Here is a 25,847-nt window from a genome sequence, read left to right on the forward strand (position 1 = left end):
TGACTTGGCTGTCATACTATGCACTATAATCAGCACTAAATGTTTGTTTTTATGGAAAAGGGTGAGAGTATGGAATTCTTGTTGTAGTGGGGAACTGTTATAAAGAGGGAGGATCTGGTGAGTTTCTAACCTTCTGGTCAGATAATATGGATATAGAAAGTGCACCCTGCATTGAGTAACCTGTTCTACTCAAACCGGTTTCTGTGATGTCTTCACTTAGCAATACTTTTCTAGATTGTCTGCCTCAGCTTGGTTAAAGAAGGATTATGTGCGTGCTTAGAATGACCATTTAGGCGCAAAGAAGGAGATCAGACCTATTCAGTAAACTCAAAACAAAATGATGGCGTCAAGGAAAAAGCAACTGGAGCTTAGCTGGACCAGTAAAAAGATTAGTACAGAACTGCAGGTGCGACCGATGCGCGCTGTAGGCTTTCTGGATTGTATATCATATGGCTGACCTTGGTTTCACATCAACGCTGGGAGTAGGTATGAAGACGTTGGTTGAATAGATAGGAGAGTATAGGGCCTCTGGGAAGCTTGTTTCCGGTCCAGGAAAGGCATGGCTTGGCAGTTCGGGCTGGACTGTTCCCATGAGGCACAGGGTCAGACTGATTTGCATCTGGCCATGTCTGAACTGGGGTGGCAGATTGGGATAACAAACTGTGATGGATTAAACCCAGATCTGTTGACTGGGTGCGAGTGTTTGATTGGTTCAGATGCTCCGTCAATCACCACCCCCTTTTGTACCGCATCCTGAACAGCAGCTGGCAGAACAAATCAAACATTCACCCTCGTTCAAAAAGAAATGGTGGATTTAGGCCCAGATCTCTGTACTGGGGTGAATGTTTGACATTGTTCAGCATTCTGTACATCAATTGTTCTTTTTCGCACCACTGCAGAGAGAAGGCATCTCATAGAGAACGGTTTCGGAAACTCCAATGCACAAGGGTGCTGAGATTGGGCATTCTCAGCAGTGCCAAAAAGACAGAACCAGGGTTTCCCCCCATTGCTGAAAGATGTCCTGACCCACCTCTGGGTACAAATGCCATGTGATTCACTAAGCATCAGTGGCTGCGTTACTCTGCCCTGGTTTTTAGAGATCCCACCAGTTTGTTTACCAACAGATTCCTTGGCTGTTTATGCACTTCCAGGGGTGCAGAGCATCCGGACAGGTCCCAACTTCTCGCTGTACTGCATAGATGTTGTTCATAAGCACCTGCACTAGCCTTCTACTGATAGTGTTGAAAGCCTTCCAGCCCACCAAGTGAATCTCCCTCGACTGCCATAACTGATGAAGTGGTCTCCACTGGAGAACAAAGGCCTCTGATCTCCACCACAGATAGCCTCCCTAACCCAGTAATGATGCATCCGTGTCAACTCTGGGCGAGGTAGTGAGAGAGGTCTGCCACAGATCAGTAACCATCACTGCAGATATTTTGCAGTCTGATCTGAAATCCGGATATAATCAAACTCCCCTGATGCTGAGCCTTCTGGATTTTAGGTCACCTGGTATGGTTGGCCAGCAGGATGCAGGAGGTTAGAAACACCAGGAGCCTCCGAGTCCTCACACTGAGATCAAGGACCAAGGCTGAAACATCAGGATCATAGCATAAATATTCTGAAATCTCCACTTAGGGGGAAGGCACAAAACTGTACCATATCCAGAATAGCTCAGATGAACGGTGGCATCTGCGGAGTCAGGCGAGATTCTGGCACATTAATCGTGAACCCCAAAGATGTTCTGAGGTTCGCTGTCTGGAGATGGACTTCTGCTTGGGGCAAGCCCACCTTCTACAGTCAGTTGTCAAGGTAAGGGAAGACTAGTGCAGCCTTGACATCAAAAGGTATGCTATAACCATCAGCACCATCTTCTTGAACACCAGAGGGACACTGGTGAGACCACAAGAAGGCACAGTAAACTGAAAATGCTCCTGGTCCACCCTGAACCGCAGGTAGCGCCTGCAGGACAGGGGATACAGAAGTAAGGGTCTTGCAGGCCAGTGCCAACATCCACAGGGTCCAGGGCCGATAGGACCAGGGCTAGTGTGAGAATCTTTAATTTGTCCTTTGACAGGAAAGCATTGAGAGGGCAAAGATCCAAAACAGGATGAAGGTCCCTGTCACAAGGAAGTAACCAGAGTAACAACCAATTCAGACTTCAAAGTCCAGAACCCTCTATGGCTGCTTTGGTCAAAAGAGCCTGCACTTCCTGCAAGATGGACATGTCCTCCATCGGCTACCCTTATGGTGGTGGAGGTGAGGTAGCAAAGAAAAGTGGGGGTGTAGCCTTGGTTGGCAATTTGGAGGACCCACTTATCTGAAGTGATGGCCTACCACCCCAGAGGAAATATCTTATCCTGCCTCCTACAGAATGCTGTGCCCGGCAGGGGCACACCAAAGTAGATTTACAGATACTGGGGATAAGCTGCACTTAGTCCCCACTGTCCCTGGTGTTATTCTTTGAACTGCAGCCTCGGCCAAGAAAGGGCTAAAAGACCTGCTGGGCAGGTCTGATGTTGGCAGAACTGAAAACCCCAACCTTGCTTTTTTACCAATCAGGCGAGAGCTGCCCAACGGCATGGCCATCAAAAGTGCTTAGACATCTCCAGAGAAGCCCATAGATCTCAACCAGGTGTGTTGCTGCAGTACCACACTGGTGCCTGTTGCTCAGCCCAAGGACTTGGTAATGTCCAAAATAGCACATGAATTTTGCAGCATTCCTACCATCCTGGAGGGCTCGAGTAAGGGTCACCCCTGAAGGTCATTCAGAAAAGCTGGTAAAATTGTGCCACTGTCTCCCAAAGGGCATGGGACTACCGGCTGAGAAACCGGCTCATATTTACTGACCTCAAAGCAAGGCTAATAGACACATTTGAAAAGCAGGTTCTATCATCAGTTTTGATTCACGATCAGGCGGAGTGGTAAGGAAGGCTTTACTTTGCTGGTGAACAACTGTTCAAAGGCATCTGATGTCTCTGACTTCAGATATCCGGGTGCGGGATGATGGCGACAAGCAACCTGCCTGTTAAAAAGTAAACCTGAACATTGTTTCGTGTTTATGAAGGAATTGTTAAGTGGTAGTAAGGGTTCTGTAATGGCCTGACACGGATGAAGTACCTCAGTTAAAACAGTCTTGACCTTCATAATGGGGAGTTGTGGATCTAAGACTTTTGCCACACACTGCATAGCCACAAAGGAGGTATTTTGCTTTGTAGCAGGACCAAGGAGGATACCAGGTTCTTCCATCAGTTTTGAATTCACGATCAGGTGGAGTGGTAAGGAAGGCTTTACTAAGTCTCACATCCAAAATGACACTTCTATTTCAGATTCCTCCCCCCTAGAAGACAGGGTCCTCGCTGAACCACTACCCAAAAAATGGTATCACTCATCTACAAAAAACAAACAACTCACCCAATACCCTCACCGCACTCAGGACTAAATGAGAGGGAGCTGTTGGAGACTGATAACAGGGAATGGGAAGAGGCGCTGAGAACTTTTCATGAAGTGGCCATACATACATGGTTTCAATTGCACTATGTACATATGCTGCACAACACTTTCTACTTATGCACTGCGATCCGAGCCATGTGCCGCTTTCAAACAGATCTTTGCTTCCTGGGCTGTGGGGAAAGAGGCACTTTCATTATATGGTCATGCCCAATTGTACAAACCTTTAGGACATAACTACAGAGAATCATGGGAGAAGTAAGTGCAAAACACGGCAAAAGGAAAATGCTACTTACCAGTATGCATCTGTTTTTGGCATGTAGAGCTGCAGATCCACACATGCATAGATCGCCATCTGGTGTTGGCCACGGATGTTTGCACTTGTTTTAGTCTTGGAAAATTCTTTGGAAGTCACAAGATAGGGGACTCCTCCATTGGATCATAGTGCACATGGCCATCAGCTCCATCTTCAGATGTTTTTTTGCCAGCAGGGAAATGGAGTTTTGTGAGGAACAAAAAAGATGCCCATGTATGCTGTATCTAAATAAGATAAGACTGGAACAGATGAACAAGTTACTTACCTTCGGTAACGATATATCTGTAAGAAACATTAGTTAGTGTTAGATTCCTTACCTTAGAATCTCCCCAGGCGTCAGTCTGGATCCAGAAACTTTTGCGTAGCAGTACCCCTGCGCGTCGGTAGGCGTCGTCTGCAGGCGTCCCCTGCGGCTCCGCGTCCGTCGTCGGCGTCGTGATGACGTCGCTGGAGTATATAGACGCCACCTCCGCGCGCTGACGTCAGTTCTTTGCACACAGCTTTTCCGCACCAGGAGACGCAGAGCCATGAGAGAACCAACACTGGTGCCATGTAAAACTAGGGCCCTGAAAGGGATAACCTTAACCCTAGGTATCAGTTCGCAGAACGGGGAGGATGGGTGGGTTCGGTAAGGAATCTAACACTAACTAATGTTTCTTACAGATATATCGTTACCGAAGGTAAGTAACTTGTTCATCTGAAAGAAACACGTTAGTGTTAGATTCCTTACCTTAGAATACATACCCCAGCAATACCAACCCCGGTGGTGGGTCTGCGAACCAATACAAAACTACACCAGAAAGTCCTGGAGGACAGAACGGCCAAAGAAGCCATCCCTCCGGACTTGACTGTCCAGGCAGTAGTGCCTCGCAAAGGTGTGCAGCGAGGCCCACGTAGCCGCTTGGCAAATGTCCTGCAAGGGGACTCCCCGGCCCAGGGCAGTAGTAGCCGCGGTGGCCCGAGTGGAATGGGCCCTCAGCCCAACAGGAGGCTCCTTCCGAGCCAAAGAGTAGCACGCTTTGATGCAGAGGACGACCCATCGAGAGATGGTTCGTTTACAAACCACCCGTCCCTTCTTCGCACCCACGTAGCCAACAAACAGTTGGTCATCCACCCGGAACTGGCGAGTGCGATCCATGTAAAATGAAAGCGCACGTTTTGGGTCCAGACGATGGAGCCGCTCTTCATCCTTTGAAGGATGCGGAGGCGGGAAGAAGGAAGGGAGGGTGATGGACTGCCCGATGTGAAAGGCCGAAACAACCTTGGGCAGGAAAGAAGGTCTAGTCCTCAGAACCACCTTGTCAGGATGAATGGACAGGAAAGGAGGTTGGACAGAAAGAGCCTGGAGCTCACTCACCCTCCTGGCAGAGGTGATGGCAACCAGGAAAGCCGTCTTTAAAGTCAGGAGACGGAGAGGGCAAGAATGAAGGGGCTCAAAGGGAGCACACATCAGGAAAGTTAGAACCAGGTTCAAATCCCACTGAGGCATCACAAACGGAACAGGTGGAAACATGTGAGTGATGCCTTTCAAGAATCGAGTTACAATCGGGGATTTGAACAAAGAAGGCTGATCAGGAAGCCTCAAAAAGGCTGAAAGGGCAGAAAGGTAGCCCTTGATAGTGCCCAGAGCAGAGCCCTGCTGGGCGAGAGAAAGAAGAAACAGAAGAACCTCGGAAAGAGGGGCAGAAAGAGGATCCACAGCCTTTGCTGTGCACCATGCCACAAATCTGTTCCACCGACAGGCGTATACCGACTTTGTGGAGGGACGCCTGGCTGCCAGAATAACATCACAGACTTCAGGAGGCAAGTCAAATGGCCTCAACTGCCGCCGCTCAATCTCCAAGCATGGAGGTGGAGACTGGACAGGTTCGGGTGGAGGACCGTCCCCTGTTGCTGCGACAGAAGGTCCTCCTGAAGGGGCAGGCGGATCGGGGGACCGACTGACATGCTGAGTAGCTCGGGATACCAGTATCTTCGAGCCCAGTCCGGAGCCACAAGGATAACTTGGGCCCGGTCGCGCCTGATCTTCTTCAGCACTCTGGGCAGAAGTGGTATAGGCGGAAAGGCGTATAACAGACCGCAACTCCACTCGCGCCGAAAGGCGTCGCCGTGCGAGTGCCGTCTTGGAAACTCCAACGCGCAGAACTGATGACATTGCGCGTTCTCTTCTGTGGCGAATAGATCTAACCAAGGCTCTCCCCATTGCAGAAAGATGCCTTGCGCCACGTCCAAATTCAGACGCCATTCGTGATCCATCGAGCACCGACGGCTGAGTTCGTCCGCCCTGGCGTTCAGGGAACCTGCCAGGTGTTGAACCGTCAGAGTCACGCCCTGACGTTCCAGCCATTGCCAGAGGCGCAGAGCCTCCTGGCAAAGGGTCCACGACCCCACTCCGCCCTGTTTGTTGCAGTACCACATGGCGGTGGTGTTGTCGGTGAACACCTGCCCTACACTCCCGTTGACAAAGGGGAGGAATGCCTTCAGTGCCAGACGAATCGCCCGCAGCTCCAACAGGTTGATATGGAGCCAGGACTCCGCCGGAGACCAGATGCCTCTGATCTCTGCCTCTCCCAAGTGGCCACCCCAGCCCTGGAGGGACGCGTCCGTCACGACAACGTGCTCCGGTTGGGGAAGGGAGAGGGACTTGCCCCTGACCCAATCGCGGTCCGTAAGCCACCACTGCAGTTGTCTCGCAGTGCCCTCCGAGATCAAGACGTGGTCGGACAAGTTGCCCTGATGCTGTGCCCACTGAAACTTCAGGTCCCACTGCAGAGCCCGCATCCGCCACCGGGCGTGATGCACCAGAAGGATGCAGGAAGCCATCAGTCCCAGCAGCCGCAGCGTCAACCTGACCGAAACTCGGGATAGCGGCTGAAAGATGGGAATCAAAGCCTGAATATCCCGAACCCGCCGTTCCGGAGGATAAACCCGAAACTGCGCCGAGTCCAGAACCGCTCCGATGAAAAGGAGCTTTTGAGAGGGACACAGGTGTGATTTCGGCACATTGATGGAGAACCCCAGGTCGTGCAAGAGGTCTGCCGTCATCTGAAGGTGGTGGACGACTGTCTGGGGCGAGCCCGCCTTCAACAACCAGTCGTCTAGGTAGGGGAAGACTGAAACCCCCAACCTGCGCAGATGGGCTGCGACCACCGCCATCACCTTTGTGAACACCCGTGGGGCGCTGGTAAGGCCGAAGGGGAGCACGATAAACTGAAAGTGCTCCAGGCCTACCGTGAACCGCAGGTAACGCCGGTGGGCCGGCAGGACGGGAATGTGAAAATAGGCGTCCTGCAAGTCCAACGCTACCATCCAGTCTTGTGGGTCTAGAGCAGCCAAGACCTGAGCTAACGTCAACATCTTGAACTTCTCCTTCCGGAGGAAGCCTTTGACGTTCCTTAGATCCAAGATAGGACGTAGGCCCCCCTTGTCCTTCTTGGGCACCAGAAAGTAGTGGGAATAGCAACCACGCCCTACTTCTGGCCCAGGAACGCGCTCGATGGCCCCCTTGGCCAAGAGGGCCGTAACTTCCTCCTGCAGAAGTGTCAAGTGGTCCCCCGACACACGGTGGTTCCGCGGTGGCATGGCTGGAGGAGAGGTCTCGAAGGGGAGGGAGTAGCCCCTTCGGACGATTTGCAGCACCCACCTGTCCGAAGTGATCGTGCGCCAGTGAGCGTGGTGATGGCGAACCCTGCCACCCACTGGCGTCACATGGGGCCGAAAGCAAGGACTAGGAGGATTTAGGGGTAGATGCTGCGGGGGGGAGGTGTGGTCTGACCCCGCCGTTGTCCCCGACCGCCACCACGGCGGTTTCCACGGCCGCCACCGCGTTGGAAGGATTGTTGCGGCGCGTGGCTGGCAGCACGTGTGGGGGCGCCCCTTCCTTGGCCACGAAAGGGACGAAACGAACCAGTTTGCTGACGCTGGGTCGAGAGACCCAAGGACTTGGCCGTGACCCTGGAGTCCTTGAAGCGTTCCAGCGCGTGGTCCGCCTTGTCACCGAACAGGTGACAGCCATCAAACGGCATGTCCATCAAAGTATTCTGGACATCAGCCGAAAAATTGGCGGATCTCAGCCAGGCGTGGCGACGAATCGCCACTGTCGTTGACATAGCCCTGCCCAGCGAGTCGGTCGTATCAAGACCACACCGTATCGAATATTTCGCTGCATCCCGGCCCTCAGCCACAGCTTGACCGAGTTTTGCCCGCACCTCCATGGGGCATTCTGGCAGCAGTTCCGCGACCGTATCCCACACAGAGTGGGTGTAGCGGCCCAAGAGGCAGGCGGTGTTGCAAGACCGCAGGCCCAAACTAATGGACGAGAAGACCTTCTTGCCAAATTGATCATACCTCTTGGATTCCCGGTCGGGCGGGGCCGACGGGAATGCGGACTGGGAGGTCGAGGCCTGGATCACCAGACTCTCAGGGGTGGGGTGGGTAGACAGGAACTTGGGGTCGTCCGGACAAGGACGGTGGCGCCTGGCCACGTTCCGATCAACAGGCGCACCTGAAGCGGGCCTGGACCACGTGCCCAACAGAACGTCTGACAAGGCTTCATTAAACGGCAGCAGTGGCTCCTGTGGGCATGACTGCGGTTTGAAGACCTCGGTGAGGATGTTAGGCCTCACGGCCGCGACGGGGAGCTCAAGGTGTAAGGCCTTGGCAGCCCTCATCAGCACCACAGAATAGGCAGCTCCCTCCACCGATGCCACGGAAGGAGGAGAGATCAAACCAGGGTTAGGAGAGTCGTCCAGACCACTGGCATCCCCCAAGTCACCTGTCCAGTCCGGGTCATACTGGCACTCGCGTGACAGAGGGTCCTCGGACCCCTCCCAACCTTCACCGAACTCTTCATCTTCTCCGTATTCGGAGTCAACGATGTAGACCGGCTCCTCGGGGTTCATGGGCCCCATCGGCGCCGGGACCGGCGTCGAGCGACGCCCGTCCGGCGCCGCGTCCGGCGTCGGTGAAGGTAAGGGGACGGCGCCGCCCGGAGCCGGCGCCGGAACCCTGCCGCCGGCCGGAGCCGGCACCGGAGAACCGGCGCCGCGCGGGGGCGGCGTCGGGGGTAACCCCGATGGCAACGGCGCCGGGGAGGCCGGAAGACCAGCCGGCGCCGATCCAGAAGGCCCTTGCGGCGCCGGGGTCGGAGCCGTCGGCGGCGCCGGGGCCGGAGCACCCGACGGCGCCGAGGCAGGGACACCCGAACCGCCAGGGCCCCCAGACGGTAGCACTGGGCCCGAAGGCGCCGTAGGCCCCGTCGGAGAAGCGAGCGCCCTCATGGCCATGAGGAACGCCTCGATCTCCTCAGGCGTCGCGCCATGCCCAGGGACCGGAGGGTATGAGGCAGGCCGCGCCGGCGACTCTCGCAGAGCCGCGGGGTTGGGGTCACCCGAGCCCCCGGCCGCATCGCGCGAGCGTCGGGGGGAGTCGGGGGTACGATGACGACGCCCCGACTTCTTGTGCTTCTTACCTGAGGAGCCTGACGAGTGGTGTCGACTTCCGGAACGCTCGGCGCGGCTCCGCGACCGCTCCCTCGAACGCTCTCTCGACCTCCGGCCGGACCGGGACCGCTCCCGGTCCCGACGTGGGGCCGACACCCGGAGCTCCAGCAGCTTGCGGGACCGCTCCCGCCTAGCCTTGTTGGTGAGGGCCCGGCAGTCGACACAGGAGTCCACGTCGTGGTCGGGGCCCAGACACCGGAGACAGAGGCGGTGATGGTCTGTGACCGACATTGTGCGCTCACAGTCATCACAGTGCTTGAACCAGGCATCCTATCAGGCACAATTAGAGATATAACAACGAAAAACTTGGTCAAAAGACCGGAGTACTGCTCTTCAGATCTGCGTCCACTGGCGCGGAAAAAAGAAGAACTGACGTCAGTGCGCGGAGGCGGCGTCTATATACTCCAGCGACGTCATCACGGCGCACGACGCCGACGACGGACGCGGAGCCGCAGGGGACGCCTGCAGACGACGCCTACCGACGCGCAGGGGTACTGCTACGCAAAAGTTTCCGGATCCAGACTGACGCCTGGGGAGATTCTAAGGTAAGGAATCTAACACTAACGTGTTTCTTTCAGATAAGGTAGCCGGGGAGGTGGGTTGGCGTGTGTGGATCTGCAGCTCTACATGCCAAGAACAGATGCATACTGGTAAGTAGCATTTTCCGTTTGAGGCATATGAGCTGCAGATCATACACTATATGCATGGATTGAATAGTAGTACCCCTCCTTAGCGGCAACCACCAGTATCTGTTGCAGTACTTTGAAATAGTGTTTGGAGTACAGCTTGGCCTACAGTAGCTTGTTTTGTTTGCACATCTACACAAAAGTGCTTTGTGAATGTGTGCGGTGTAGACCATGTAGCTGCTTTGCTGATGTCATCCAAGGGAATGTTCTCTAGAAATGCCATTGAAGCCCCTACCTTGCGGGTAGAGTGGGCTTTACGAGGAATAGATAGTGTACGTTTTGCTTTGTGATAGCAAATTTGTATGCATTTGACAATCCACCGTGCAATTCCAGATTTTGATATGAGGTTGCGTTTATGTGGTGTTAAGAAGGACACGAAAAGTTTTGTTTAGCGAAAAGGTTTTGTTCTTTCAATGGAATAAAGGAGTGCTCTTTTTAAGTCTAGCGTATGAAGAGCTCTTTCTGCGACTGTTTGTGGTTGCGAGAACACTGGCAACTCCACAGACTGATTGAGGTGAAACTGAGAAATAACCTTAGGGAGGAATTTTGGATTGGTTTTGAGATTCATTTTGTTATGATGGAGTTGTAAAAATGGTTCTTGAATAGTGAGTGTTTGTAGCTCACTGACTAAGGGAAGTAATGGACACAAGGAAAGAGACTTTGCATAATTGGTAGTTACAATTTCTTACATGGAGAGGTTCAAATGGAGGGCCCATTAGTCTTGTGAGAAGTGTTCAAATTCCACACAGGTGAGGGTGGTACCCTGGGAGAAATTATTCTTTTGAGACCTTCCATAAATGCTTTGATGACAGGTACTCTGAATAGTAATAAGTGTTGCCTTTTGTGTAAGTAGGCTGTTATGGCAGGGAGGTGTAACCTAATAGATGTGTATGCTAGATTACACCTTTGAAGATGTAGTAGATAACGTATAATGTGTTGAATAGACATCTAGAGGATTGATGTTGTTACAGTAAATCACAAATCTTTTCCACTTGGCTGCATAGCAGGCTCTAGTGGTGGGGCATCTAAGACTTCAGGATCCAGATCGCTAGGTAGAGTTGTTCTGGGTCCGGGTGTCTGATCTCGCCATGGTTCTGTGTGAAGAGTCGTGGGGAGAGGTGTCGTTTTTGGTGCGGGACAACGGATAGTTCCAGCAATGTTGTATACCATGGTTGTCTGGCCCATGTTGGAGCAACTAGGATGAGTGTCAGTGAGTGTTGCTGCAGTTTGCGCACCACCAGTGGAATGAATGGGAGAGGCGGAAAAGCGTACGCAAATCTGTCTGACTAATTCATGTATATCGCATTGCCTTTGGACAGTGGGTGTGGATATCTGGCGGCAAAGCTTGGGCATTTAGCGTTTTTGTGTGTGGCAAAGAGATCTCTCTGGTTGTCCCCAGATTTGGAAAAACGGTTAAAGAACTTGCGGATGAAGTTTCCACTTGTGAATCAGTTGCGTCTGACGATTTAACAGATCTGCTATGTTGTTCTGGACTCCTGGAACGTGTTGGGCTAGGAGAAAAATGTCCTGGGGAATAGCCCATCTCCATATGCTTTGTGCTAGTTGAGAGCTGTAGGGAGGGTGTCCCGCCTTGTTTCTACATGTAGCACATTGCTGTCATGTCAGTGCGGACTAGGACAGCTTTACATGATATTTGTTTCTGGAATGACTTTAACGCCAGAAATATGGCTAGTAACTCCAGGTGATTGATGGGGATTAACCTTTGTTGAGGCGTCCACTTGCCCTGTATGGGGTGATGTAATAGATGAGCTCCCCAGCCGGAGAGCAATGCGTGTGCTGTTCGTACATCGAGGCCGTTCCACAGATTGTGCTGTCGCCCCTTGGAAAGGTTTTGGGTGTTCCACCATTGCAGAGAACGATGTGTGCGGCCGTCCACCAACACCAGATCTGTAAAGCTGACCTTGAGCCAGGTCCCACTGATGTGCTAAGCATTCCTGTAGAGGACACATCTGGAGTCTTGCGTGAGGTACTATAAATATGCAAGAGGCCTATCAACTGCATGAATACTTGAGCTGGAAGAGTGTGTTGCGGTTGAAATTTTGTTATGAGGCTTTGTATGCTTGCTATCCTGGGAGGACTGGGCTATGCAAGTGCTTTTGAGGTGTTTATTGTGGCATCGATGTACTGCTGTATGTGGGACGGTTGTAGTTGGGACTTGACAAGGTTTATGGTAAACCCCAAGTCGTGGAGTAGTTAGATTGTAACGTATGTGTGATGTACACACTGGCTGTATGAGTTGGCTTTTATGAGCCAGTCGTCTAGGTATGGGAAGACGTGAATTTGCTGTCTTAGGTGAGTTGCAACCACGGCCAGACATTTGGTAAACACTCTGGGCGCTGAGGCAACTCTGAATGGGAGTACCTTGAATTGGTAATGCTGACCATCCACTACAAACCGGAGATATTTCCTGTGAGGTGTGAATGGGAATATGGAAGTAGGCGTCCTTGAGATCTAGAGTGGCAAGGAAATTGCCTTGTGTGAGAAGAGGAAGGACCTGTTGAAGTGTGACCATGTGAAAATGGTCTGATTGTATGTATAGGTTTAGGGGTCTGCGGCCCAAAATGGGTCTGAGAGAGCAGTTGTTTTTGGGGATGAGGAAGTACAGGGAGTAAACCCCTGTGTTTTGTTGCTGCAAGGGAACTGGTTCTATTGCATGTTTTTGTAGGGGGGAAAGTACCTCTTGCTTTAGCAACGTTAAATGTTCTGGTGACATTGGGCGCTGTTTGGGTGGTATGTTTGGTGGGGTAGAGGTGAGTTCTAGACAATAACCTGATTGAACGATTTGTCTCGCCCACCTGTCTGTAGTGATGTTGTTCCATACAGGTAGGAATTTTATCAATGTTCCCCCGACAGGAGTGGAATGGTCCGGGGGGGAGGGGAGGGAAGTCATTGGGTAGGGGTGGAGGCAGAGCGCGTATTGTTGGTTTTGACTACCTTTTATTATTGCCTCTGTAGCCTCCTCTTTGATAACCTTTGGTGCATGTGGTCTGGGTGGGATATTTATAGGACGTGGAGGGGTTGTCAGAGGAATAGCCTCTGGAGGTGCCCTTGTAGGTGGAGCGACGAAAAGAACACCTGGGAGCTTGCGATTGCAAGGTTCCATTGATTTAGCTGTGTCAGTGTCTTCATCTTTTCTAGAGATTAATCCACTGCAGGGCCAAATAGGTGTTGCTGATCAAATGGCAGGTTAAGTATTGTTTGCACTTTTGGTTTGAAACCAGAAATGCGCAGCCATGCATGTCTATGTAGAAGGACACTTGTGTTAATAGATCTGGGGAGAGTGTCTGCTACGTCTAGAGCGCAACGAATGGAGGTGTTTGTTATGAGTTTACCTTCATGTATGAGGTTTTTGGCCTTGGTTTTGTATTTGTCAGGAAGGTGTTGCAATAGGGTCTCTAGCTCGTCATAGTGGGCCCTATCATATCTAGCCAATAGCGCTTGTGTGTTGGAGATTCGCCATATATTGGCTGCTTTTGACGCTGTAAGTTTACCAGAAGCGTCCAAGAGCTTTGATTCTTTGTCGGGATGTAGAGCATCCCCCGACGTTTGTGAGTTGGCCCTCTTTCTGGCATTGGAGACTACTAAAGAATCCAATGGTATTTGTCCCTTAATGTAAACCGGGTGGGTCTCCTGGGGCAGATTTGTATTTCTTTTCCAATTCTAGGGATAATAACCCAAGCCCTAACATGATCTTTGAACACCTCAGGTGCACGTTTGATTACCCCTTTTTGAACATAGGGAGGACAGAAGTGGACCTTTGTGATGCATCAAATGTGTCCTTTAAGAAATCCTCCTCCACAGCGTCTGTATGTAAATCTACCCCGTGGTATCATGCAGCTCTATGAATGAGCTGGGTGAATCCCATGGTGTCCTCTGGAGGGGAAGGTCTAGAGGTATAGATGTCATCTTGTGGTATATTCGGGACATCTGGTGTATTATAATCATCCCATGGGTCTGGGGTGGAAGGCAGACTAGGATTCCCCTAGTGGTTCATGGTCTGTACCGTGGCCCCCGCCATTAGAGGTATTATCACCCATTGGTGGAGGGGAGATGGTGTGGGGGAGGTGGAGGAATTCTGAGAGGGGATATTGCAATGTCTCTTCTTTGGTAGAGGTGGAACCGGTACAGGCATGCCCATTGGTCTCTTTTTGGAGCAGAGTATCAGTTGACCTGTTTTGGGGTCTTTCACCAGAGTTTTTTGGGTTGGATCTGGTTTAAAAAGCTCTTCTGGTTGAGGCTGGCCTTTTGGCACCGATTGTTTTGGTTCCGAAGGCTTGTGTGGCACCGAATCTGGAGTGGTTTTATGCTCTTTTGTCTTGGTAGCGTGGGATTTATTAGTCTCTGAAGGAGCCTGCGGTACCGGGTGATTTTTAGGTTCCGAGGGTTTGCGGGTCAGACGGTTGAGCATCTTTTGGAAGTGGCTTTTTACTCTGTTCCGATGACTTTTTCTGAGTTGGTGCTAGTAGGGTTAGTGCCGAGTGTTGATGCGGAGGCAGTTCTCAGCACGGAAGAGGAGGATGGTTTCTTTTTTGGGTGACTGGGTTTGGCTCTCTGCACCGACGGCAGGCTGACTCGATCCAGAGTGGCCTGAAGGCTTGTTTGTGGACTTCTTTGCCGGGCCCGAAGGTGGGGCGTGAGAAGTTTCGTCTCAGTGTGTAACTAGGCCCGAAGGTGAAGGTGTTACTGAATTATAAATAAAAGGTGGAAGGCGCACCCAGTAAGGAATTACACAGATTCTTTTAGTCCGAGAGTTTTTTCTTCTTTATTTAGGTAATTTCACCCAAAACACACACAGCCAACTTGTTGTAACTTCGTCACGGCATGCGCTCTACTGTTTTGTTTCAAACTAAGAGCCAGTTATAGTTGAAAAACTGATGTGATATAAGAAATCGCAACCCCACAAATCTGGGAAATGCCTGTGCTCTCTTGCAGAAATTAATCCAGAGAACTGATCATCTAAGCGACATAGACCGATGGCTGAAAAAAACAATCTGAAGATGGAGCCGATGACCATGCGCAGTATGATCCAAAGGAGGAGTCCCCTATCACGTGACTGCCACAGACTTTTCCAAGACAAAAACAAGTGCAAACATCCGGGCCCAACACCAGATGGCGATCTGTGCATAGTGTGTGATCTGCAGCTCATATGCCTCGAACATATGTCTTTTACATTTTTGGGGAGATGACACCACCAAAATACACTAAGATATGGTTGTCATTGAGTCTTATGGTTGCCAAACAAAAAATTATACACCTATGGGGGGCTGTGGGGCCCTATAGTGGTGGAGTGGGAGCGGGACATTGGTGCACGAGGAATGAGAAATAGATATATTTGGGGCGAGGTTGTCCGTGCAAGTGGGAGAGAGTTTGAGCAGCATGGCTCTCATGTAGAGGTTTAAGCGCGGAATCAACTTTGATTCAGGAAGATCCAGAGCAGGGCTCCCCCCTGACTGAGAATTTTGCGAAGTGTGAACTACAACTTGTATAGCTATTTCTTATACTTGTATTACTTGGATGCCCCCCATTTTAAAAGGGGTGTACACAAATTACTATGATGCTCTGTTGCTAATTCTAAATGGTTTTCTTTGAAACAATCTTTATTTAGTTTCGAAAAGAACAAAGAAAAAAAGGCTGTACTTTGCTGGTGGGCAACTGTACTAAACTGGCATCTCTCTGGCGTCTGATGTCCCAGAGCAGGACTATGGCAACAAGCAACTTGCAAGGGTGGACCTGAACACTGTTTTGCCCAAAACAGTTTTTAAAGGCACTGTTAAGTGGTAGTAGGGGTTCTGTAGTGGCCCGGCATGGATGAAGTACCTCAGTTAAAACAGCCTTGACCTCCATAATGGGGAGATGTGGAACGAAGACTTCTGTCAGGCTCTGCATAACTTCAAAGGGGGCATTTTGCTTTGTAGCTGGACCAGGAGGATAACAAGCTAGTGTCTGGAGATGTATCCAGACCACTGACATCTTGAATTTCTTCATACCATTTATCCTCAGCTTATTGAAATAATCACCCCCATCACAACTGTCAGGGTGTGCCAAAAAGAGAGTGTAAAGTTTGATGCATACCTCATGGTAAGGTGTCAGAATCGGAGGGACTGCCTGTTGGCTGTGTGCCAGTTTGAAGAAGTCACACCTCAGTCGAGGTAGCGAAGTATTCTGCTCAGAGTTGTACAGCACAATAGGCTACGAATCGTCCTCTGCTATTAATAGGAAGGGACTGGGGCAGGGAGTGGCGTCTGAACCGAGGGCTACACCAGACCCAGTCCTAAAAAGGATTCAGGTTGAAGGGGCACCGAAAGTGCTTAGGGTGGACCCGCTGGTGGAAGTCTGACTGGACACCTGCAGCTCCTTGAAGCCTCAAGGCACACCACAGGGAGTAGCCCATAAAGCACCAAAAATATGCCGTATGTGCTCTCTTAAGGTGTCAACTTACAGTGAAGTAATCAACTGACCCAAAAACTCTGGGTGCACCAGAACTAAGTTCTGAATCAGCTCTCAAGGATATCAGAATCTAGTTCAGGAGACACATTGACACCTTTTCTCTCTCTCTGGAGTCCAAGAGTGGCAGGAGTAAACTCACATCTAATGCTTTTCTTGGACTTATCCAAGACTTAGACCTGTCATGAACTAAGATCTACCACAGGAATGACTTCCACGGTCATGTTGTGGAGTCTTGCATTTGGTGATTGAAAGCTTGACCCTAAAGTCCCATATGGCTTTCAGGTTCTTCTGGGAGCAGTTATCATAGGACCTGGAGTTGTGCTCCTACCCCAGGCTCTACGTGAGGGTCTATATTGTTCACGGTTTGAGACCGCCCAATACAGTTGGAACCCTTTTGTAAATAGCTGGTGACATTTTTCCTGGCACACTAGTAAATTCTGATGAAATGTGAGTTCTTGAAGACCAAGAGCAGCTCCAGAACTGCATCCAAGGGTGCCGAAAGAAAGGCACTCATCGCCCGAATGAGTGGCACTTATATGTGGCTCCATATGTCACTCCCAGAGCAGAATGTAGTCCGTGCTGAGCCACGCGACCCCACCCACAGGAATACTGTTTTGAAGTTTCCAGATTCAGACAGATGGCGGGGAATATTCACAGGGTGAGGAATCGGCAGTTTGTACTATCCATCGGAAGTTTCTCTTGATGAGTTTGTGCTCTATAGAACTAAAACAGCAGGACGAGGTCAAGTAATGCTTTGTCTTTTTAGGTCTCGCCTAGCGATGCAGCTCATGCGCTGCTCGCCTTGGCGAGACCTATTGTGGTCGGTTTCTAGGCCAAAAAGGTTCCAGACGTGTGCATGCGGCGAACAGGACAGGCCATGTGCACACGTTCGGCTCACACGTTCAGCACAAAGTGTCGGACAGGCCATGTGCATGCATGCGGCTCACGAGTTCAGAACAATCAAGACATTTGTATAGCGCGCTACTCACCTGGAAGGGTCTCAAGGCGCTTTCACTTTCCCTCCCTCGGCTCCAGATTCACAGGGCTCTCACATCCTCATTTGTACTAAGAGGGGAAATCTCATATTTCCCCTAACACGTGCTTGAGTGTGAGCGTTCTGGTGAACTTTCCACTGAAACCATATAGTCACTCAATCAATGAAGGCTGCATGATTAGATATCACGAGGACACCAGTTGCAATAAAGTTTAATGTTAAATGGAAGAGCCACCTTCACCTGGAACAATACCAGTACTCTGCAGGGGGGCATAACTAAGGGAGAATGAGAGTAGTGTTTGGCGCTAAAGTCCATACAAGCGGAGGGGAGAGGCAGCTTATCAGTGAATATGACAGCTTTCAAAGAAAGGTAGCCACGTCCAGCCTCTTCTTCATAACTGCTGTCACCCTGATCCAATCAGTTTCCTATGCTTATCACTAAAGACTATTCATGAGCGGCCATTGTGTTGCTGAGGGTGGAAGGGGTGCCAAAGCCTCTGTAACCCTGCTCTAAGCTACTTGGACGACTTTAGTCCTGGCTTTGGACTGGAGAGGACTGCAACGTTATCGGTCTTCGCAGTCAAGTTGGTACCAGCTAGACTGCGCTTTGCAGCAGTTGCCCAGACATAGCCATGGAGGAGGCAGACCTGAGCGCTGGCACTTCTGCATTCCACATGCCCGACTGGTTGGTGAGTGCTTGGGAAACACTTTCATGCAGCTTTGACTGCCATGGGGGATGCCTTATTGTTGGCTTGTGTGCTAAAAGCTCATGAATTAATCCCACAAACCATCCCTGGAGTTTACTGCAAACCCTCTCTGTGCTCTTATCAACTCTGATGATCTCACCTCTTCCTACTCTTACATGTCCACAAACTACATTTTGCAACTCGTCCCCCTCTGCACTTTTGGTTAAGCTGTTAAAAGCACTTCTGCATTTTAGGTGCCATTTTTACTCTATGAAATAAAAGGCTTGTATTGTAGTCTGCTCTTGCTCGTTCAGGTATAGTGTGCCAGGGTTAGTTCCCTTACAAGTTTACCTTTGTTGCATGAGGAGGTGCAAGTGATCATCCACTGAAATGGCACTGTGGTGGACGGTGTGTTCTAGAATTGCACATGTTTATTGCTGCTGGGTTAGTTCAGTATGTGCTTAAATTATGATTAGGGAAAGGCAGGTTGAGGTTCTCATGCTGCTGTAGAGGATGCGGGTCTTCAGTGACCTTCAAATACCAATCCCAAGAGACTAGAAGCGTTTCAAAATGTACTTCATTCTATATGAAATGCAAATGTAATTTGCACATTGTCTTTCTACCTTCATTATTATAAAGTGCATTGAATGAACTAGCTTGTGATGGCACAATATAAACAAGCATTTGCAATGCAATAGGTCTCGTATTTGCAGGAGTTTGAGCTATTGGCATTGTAAATGACTGTCTTTTATTTATGTGTTATGAAAACCTGCAAGTGGTGCGTAAATATGCATTTTGTACAGATAGTCCTTGCTTACGAGAAGCAAGGCTGGCAGTAAAAGAGGCGCAGTTATTGCCAGCCTTGCTTCTCATAAGCAAAGGCTATAAGTACAGAGTGCATGTTTACGCACCTCTTGCAAGTTTTCAAAACACAAATAAAAGGCAGTCATTTACAATGCGAATAGCTCAATCTCTCGCAGAAGCGAGACCTATTGCATTGCAAATGCTTGTTATATTTGCATTTGGACTTAAAGCAGGAGGTGGACTTTTTGCTGGAGCGACTTTGGAACAGAGACCAGGCCCACGAAAGAGCAGGACTTATGCTTCAACTGACTGTGTTCAGCGATGTAGAACTTTAACTCCTGGGCATTGATCACCTCCGGGTGAATAAGGATACACTTGTCACATAATAGTCTTGGCTGACACCCTGGCACCAGAGACCCCTTGTGTAAGTCCATGACTGACAACTGCTACCGGCAGTCGCAGCACAGTTTGAAGATCGTAGCTTTTTGTGGGGACATGGTCCCCTAGCACACTGAAGAATATTTACTGATCAGATAGTTTGGAGGGGAGCTTCAGATCCACAATGGAAGGTACGAAAAAAGATCTGACAGTGGGCAGGGGGTGGCACCTATATGCTGCCCAGCTTAGTCACTTCTACATGGATAAACCTGCTGGTGTGTGGGAGCTCTGCTGTGAAGTTTTTTGGACCAAATCTGGAAATTGGAGAATATTGAGAAGGTGAGGAATCTGTGGTAAAGGTAACCGTCAGAATACTTGTGCACTAAGCCATTGTTAATTTCTTACCATTCTATACTGTTGTCATCCTATAACATTTGTCAGGGTACAACATCTTTTCTTCACACCAGTAATCATTTTCCTGGGATGTGCATTGCAACTGACAAGGGTTTCTATGCCTGCTGTAAGTACAAACGTCCCCAAGGAAACACCTGTTCTGTTAAAATGTGTGTGCTGTCAACTGCTTTTAATTATTTTATCGCAAGCGTATGACCACCATGTTTAGATGCTAGCATGCTCTTTTTATATATTCCTTGTGAACCTTAACAATAAAATAAGGACAAATGTAAACATCGCAATAGCTTGCCAAGGTCTGACCCACTGACTTTGGAAATGCCTGTTGAAACAGGGGTACTGATCTGTTCGGTTATATAGTTTATTTTTTGAGGTGTTATTTTTGGGGCTAGGCATGGACAGATCCAGATTGCTCATTGCCGTAGTCTGCACTATGGCGAATGGACCCCAAGCACTAACGTTTCTGCCCTTTCGTATCTTACACCAGTATCAAAAAGCAGTGGGCACGGAGATCAGTGATTGGTGTTCTCTGCAGGAAGCAATGGTTCCTCAACTGCAAAGGTTTAGGGGCATTTGAACGATTCCCTACAGAGAGTCAACACTCAAAAACACGATCTTTGCTGACGAGAATTACGTTCCAAGCCCAATGTAGTGGGAATGAAGAGGGTGCACACCAAGTACTGATATCTTTGTACTCTCATAGCTGGAATGCCCGATGGAGCGGGCTTCACCAGAAGGAATGGTATCAGAGTGCTTGATTAATTAGCATGCCAAATATCGAAGCGTTAAGAACATCCAAGTAAAACACATTCATGACAAACATTACATTTTGGTCTACTTTACTATTTTCTTCTTTCTGGTCACCTTTCCTTATCCTCTACAGGTACAATACGGACCAGCCAGAAGTTCCTGATTCAGTATAACCAGCAGCAACTTTTGGTTCTACTACGAAATTGCACCAGTCAAGGTATTTTCCACATTGAAAAGATTGAAACAATGCCATATTAACCCCTTGCGTGCTTATGACGAGCCCAGCTAGTCATGAGGCACAGTGGAGCTGTGCTCATGACGAGCTGGGCTCGTCATAATGGTCGCGGTCCACCCACACAAAATTGATTCCCAGCCTGTGCTGGAGAATCAATGAGTGGGCGGAGTCATGACGAGCCCAGCTCGTCATGAGCACAGCTCCACTGTGCCTTATGACGAGCTGGGCTGGTCACGAGCACCGCGGGCCCCCCCACGGCGAAGGGGTTAACTTCTTCCCAGGGTAGTGTGCCTATTTTGGGGACAGGAAAAGGTCTTCATACAAAGTGACAGATGTGTTCTCATTTCAGAAGAAAGGGATGCTATTCAGAGATCAATCATGAGCTGTTCCCTCCTAGACGAAGAGGAGAAGGAATACCTGGAGAGTGAAGAGGAAGGTGTTGAAACAGAATAAAGATGAACCCATCACAGAGCTGGCCCTCTGGAAGTTGCTGCCCTAAAGACCCTCATGCATCTGGGACAATTCTCTTACTGTTCTTACTCAAAGTGGTCTAATAATTTGAAAAGTGCACAATGGTCAGTGAACACTTCTTGACATACCATGCTATACACAAAAGGTAATCTCTTCTGCAACAGTTTTTTTTATGTGAACTACAGCAGTTTGTAAGTGCAAAAATGTTTGTAAATATCTGACTGGTATCACAAGCGTATGATACTGGGAAAGTGAATAAAGCTTTTTATTTCTGTCACTCAACTTTATTAGGAACAAAATTCAGTGTTCAGTTTGACAAGAGTTCAGATGTTGCTTACTCTTTATTGCAACTCCAGTTACAACTACCTTTCATTTTCTTTCAACACATCAACTCTTCAAACTAGTAAGCATTACATATGTTTAAACAAAAGTTCAACTTGTATTTTGAAACTGATTCACCATCATAACATCAGTTTATTTAAAGCATTAAGCAACCCTATCTGGCCCCCAACGAAAGTTTCTGAAATCAGATGATCACAGGACTGGTTATCTATAGTGAAATTTGGTGTAGTTTATTGTAAGCCAACACATTCACCCGGAAACAGCTCATTGTACAGCGTACTCCCAAATGCCACTCAAACCTCAGTTTAAATGTGCACTATCTGGAAGAATCTCACCTATAATAATCATACCCTGAACAAACAAGCCAGCAATTCAAATTATTTCACCACATCCAATATACCATTTTCCTTGCTGGTCCATAACTGGAGGTTGCTGATATTCCTAATGTACCTTGAGTAGGTTCAGGAGGCCAATCAAATTCAGACTACACAGAGCTCTGTGGAGGACAACTAGAGTTCGTTGCTTGACAAAATTAACATTAGTCTGACAACCAAAAAGGAATCTAAATTGCTCAAACTGAATTAACAAGCTATAGCAGCAAAGAAAGCCATAAAAATAAAAGTAATTTGTGGAACATGAAGAGTAAATACTCTCTCCTTGCGATAGCTCAAAGTGGTTTCTCTTGTTATGGTGTTGCTCTCACTTAAGAACCATCCAAGTGGCTTCTGTTATAACAGGAATCTCAAAAGTCAGAGGTTTTTCTCATGGGATCGGGAAGTTCTTTCCTTGGCAAGTTGTAATGTGACTTCATTGGTAGTTAATGGGCGCATCAAAGTCAATGTTTTGTCATCACTTGGTGTGGACAATCGAAGTGCTGAAGAGAAGTTTCTTCTTTTGTTTCTTTTTCTTCCCTCCCTTTTCCTCTGTTAAGAAAAGAAACAATCTTGGATGAACCATTCTAGCAGGTTATAAAATGTTACTTCGCATTTGATGACTGCTCCAGCAGACTTTCTACAATATTCGTTACCACAGCCCAGTGTAAAGACGAGGCAAAGTTTTCATATTTCACTAAAAATAGATTTTCTGAAACGATAACGCATGTAAAATTAAACCTGCATATGTGATTTCAAGGTATACTAGACCAGCATAAGTGCATAATATTGGTGGTTAGAAACCAGAGTGGGCAAATCAGCCGCCATGAAGAATTTTGCCCCCAAACGAGCACACTTAGAAGTACCCTACAATTTAATTCAACTATTTGAAACTGAAAAGTTCCTAAAGACTAACTGGAGCAAAATTGCCTTGGAGGAACCCACATTCCGTGTAAAGTGTTAAGAAATAAATACCAAACATTACATTTAAAATCCTCCTCCAAGACCCAGTAACAACTCCTAAATGTTCACACTTTTTAATAGGATTACTTTTAACCGAAAACCTTAGGCATTCAATTTTCATCACTTGAACCATACAATCTTTGCACCCCTGAACTTTTCCAATCATTTTCCGTTGCAGTTCAAGTTTTTTTTTTATGTTGGCAAGAAACTCACCAGGAACTTGAACCCACAGAGTGGCAGTGTGGAACCACAGACCACCGACAGATGGGCCCACTCATATTGTAGTTCTATGTCAGAAATCTTTCATTCAACAAGTAGTTACTTACCCTTAACTACAGTTTGCGAACCTTGGTATCTTTGATAAACATGATAGAATCTTTTCATGTAGCGAAGCTGCACGATTTACACTACCAGTGCTTAACATAAATGACAAGCTAAATACAAGCATTTGCAATGCAATGGGTCTCGCATTTGCGAGAGCTTAAGCTATTGGCATTGTAAATGACTGCCTTTTATTTACCTGCTTTGATAATTAACACAAATAAAAGGCCGTCGTTTACAATTCCAATAGCTCAAACTCTTGAATGCGAGACCTAATTAATTTCAAAGAAGCGGCCGCCATTGTCATGGGCTGCTTGGAAAGTGAAAGCGTGCATGGCGCGCTGAATGTTGCAGGAAAACATGTTGTGCCTGCAGTAGGAGAAACTTGTTAAAGAAAATGGTGCTTACAGACTAAATAAGATAAGAGGTAAAAGGGCCAGTCCTCATGGAAGGTTACAAATGAAGGCAAGGCGGTACTAAGGAGGGATTAACAAACCTATTAACAAATCAGAAGACATCGTTTACAAAGGACAATGACAAGTCAATCACAAATATGGGAAGACAGTGGGCAGAGCTTCAAGTTCATACTCGAATACAGCAGGCACCAAGGACAGAGAAGGCGGACTTCCTGCAGGTGAATCATCAGCAATAAAGGGGAAGCTCTGAAGGGCAATCACAGGAACCCGGCTGCCGTTAAATAAGATCACTTGTTCTGACTGAAGAGACAGGGCCTTGGCATGAAATTCATCGTTACGCCTGAAGCTAGAAAGAGAACTATGCAGCCTCCTTGCTGAAACTCCACTACACAAAGTTTAGTTTGAATCTACATCACGAGACAAAGCTGGGTTGACAGCAGACAACTGGCTAAAAGTGACTTGACATGCATAGCACAAACTTTAATTTATAAGTAGAGATCGTTTCTTTCAATTCAACACTCTTGACAGACCGGCATACCATATATAGCGAGTACGCTCAGACAGTGGCAAGAGATACACAGTTAATAGAATGGGCTAAGGATACATATACCAGTATACACCCTCGTTTCAGGGAAGGAAGAGGTAGCCAGAGATAAGTGAGTTCGCCATGGCTTGAATGGGAAAGGACAACAGTAGAGGGTTGATTTCAAGACTATGTTCAGAGCTCAGGATGGCCAATTCTAGCCCAATTTAAATGAGATTCCTTGAAAATGAAGGTTGCACGGTCAGATTTCCAGACTACACCTAGTCAGTTCAGGCTTCTACGAACACATTCGTTGAAGGGAAGAGGACCTTGCATAGTAAGAAAATCTGAAACTCCATGGAGATTTAAGTGTAAAAAGGAAGTAACTTGATTATTGAATTAGACTGTAATAGAATTGCGCAATGTGAGACCAGAAAACCTGGATCAGCCCTGGCTTCCCTATTTGACCAAATTAGGTTTTCCTAGACAATTGTCTAATTTCACTTTGCCTCCTGTTTCTTCATTAGGACATGTAAGAGCACCTTGAAAACATAAGTTCAGAATGAGGGATCTATAAAACTCTCTGGTTTGATTGAATAAACTATAATGTTGTACATTTATAATACCAACCCAGGCTACCCAGAAGGTTCTGTGTGACAACTGACTTGCCTCTTAGTTCACTCTTGGCATCGTTGTCAGGGTGGGTGGTGGTATGAAGTTTTCTACATTCATTTTTGAAAACGTATCAGTTATAAAAGTACTTTGAATGTATGGATATAATCTGTTGTACTTGGGAGAAATTCATGTGCAGGTTAATGAGACATTTATTTTTTATTTTGAAGAGACAAATTTTTACATTTGTTGCAAATAACTTTATGAAAGCATTTTTTATTTTTAAGACAAGTGGTGCAGGACATCTTAGTTGTTTCTTCTCTTACTTCCGTTAGTGTAAATAAACGCTTGTCATTTATTTAACATCTTTCTGAATGTTACTGTTTCATCAAGTAAACAGCAGCCTAGTGCAATCGATCCGTTAGGGGCCGCATACCCCCAGCCCATACTTTCAGTATGACTGGTTCATGGTGTTTGGTAGGTTCCAAAAGAGGGTGATAAGACACTGATTGTAGTAGAGATACTAGTGAGGGTGGGAGTGACTGGATTTACACCGTTTACAGGTTAGATATTAAAGACAACCTGGGATCACAGACAGAATATCAGAAACAAATATCGTGTGGCCAGAATATTGTGTCAAAAATGTTGAGGACTAAAATATTGAGAAAGGTAAGTGCAAATAGGTAAGTACAGATTTACCATTCCGAACTCCACATCTATGTCCTTAGAAGATATATATACACTGTCATGGTACATATATGTGAAATTGTATATAATAAAAGGCAAATGCTACTTACCAGTATGCATCTGCTATTGGCATGTAGAGCGGTCGATTTGTATACTTGTGCATAGATCGCCATTGGGTGATCTATGCACAAGTATACGATCTACAACTCGTATGCCTCGAACGGAAAATGCTACTTACCGGTATGCATCTGTTCTTGGCATGTAGAGCTGTAGAATCGTATACTTGTGCATAGATAGCCCAACACCAGATGGTTTCTATGCATAAGTATACGATCCACAGCTCATATGCCTCTAACCTTTGCTTACCTATTGAAAATTACCTTCACAATATTTTTATTGTCTATATTCTTGACGCGATATTTTGTCCCACAATATTTTAGTTTCTAAACAATGACAACCTCACAG

At 47.9% G+C, this 25,847-nt stretch overlaps 2 protein-coding genes across 3 annotated transcripts in view; one reads left to right on the top strand and one right to left on the bottom strand.

Annotated features, from left to right (window-relative positions):
• POP5 (POP5 ribonuclease P/MRP subunit) overlaps positions 1-21,424 on the top strand; it is a 94,716-nt gene extending 73,292 nt beyond the window's left edge. The window contains exons 4-5 of one of the 2 annotated variants that reach the window (XM_086942863.1): positions 20,575-20,658; positions 21,026-21,424. In XM_086942863.1, coding sequence (XP_086798989.1) covers positions 20,575-20,658; positions 21,026-21,129 — 188 coding nt within the window. In that variant the 3' untranslated portion in view covers positions 21,130-21,424. The remainder of the gene's footprint in view (positions 1-20,574; positions 20,659-21,025) is intronic. The other variant, XM_086942864.1, reaches the window with a different exon arrangement.
• Positions 21,410-25,847, bottom strand: part of RNF10 (ring finger protein 10) — a 427,291-nt gene continuing 422,853 nt past the window's right edge. The window contains exon 17 of the mRNA XM_086942862.1: positions 21,410-22,412. Coding sequence (XP_086798988.1) covers positions 22,339-22,412 — 74 coding nt within the window. The 3' untranslated portion in view covers positions 21,410-22,338. The remainder of the gene's footprint in view (positions 22,413-25,847) is intronic.

Source organism: Lissotriton vulgaris, chromosome 11, assembly GCF_964263255.1.
Source record: "Lissotriton vulgaris chromosome 11, aLisVul1.2, whole genome shotgun sequence".
Classification (NCBI taxonomy): Eukaryota; Metazoa; Chordata; class Amphibia; order Caudata; family Salamandridae; genus Lissotriton; species Lissotriton vulgaris.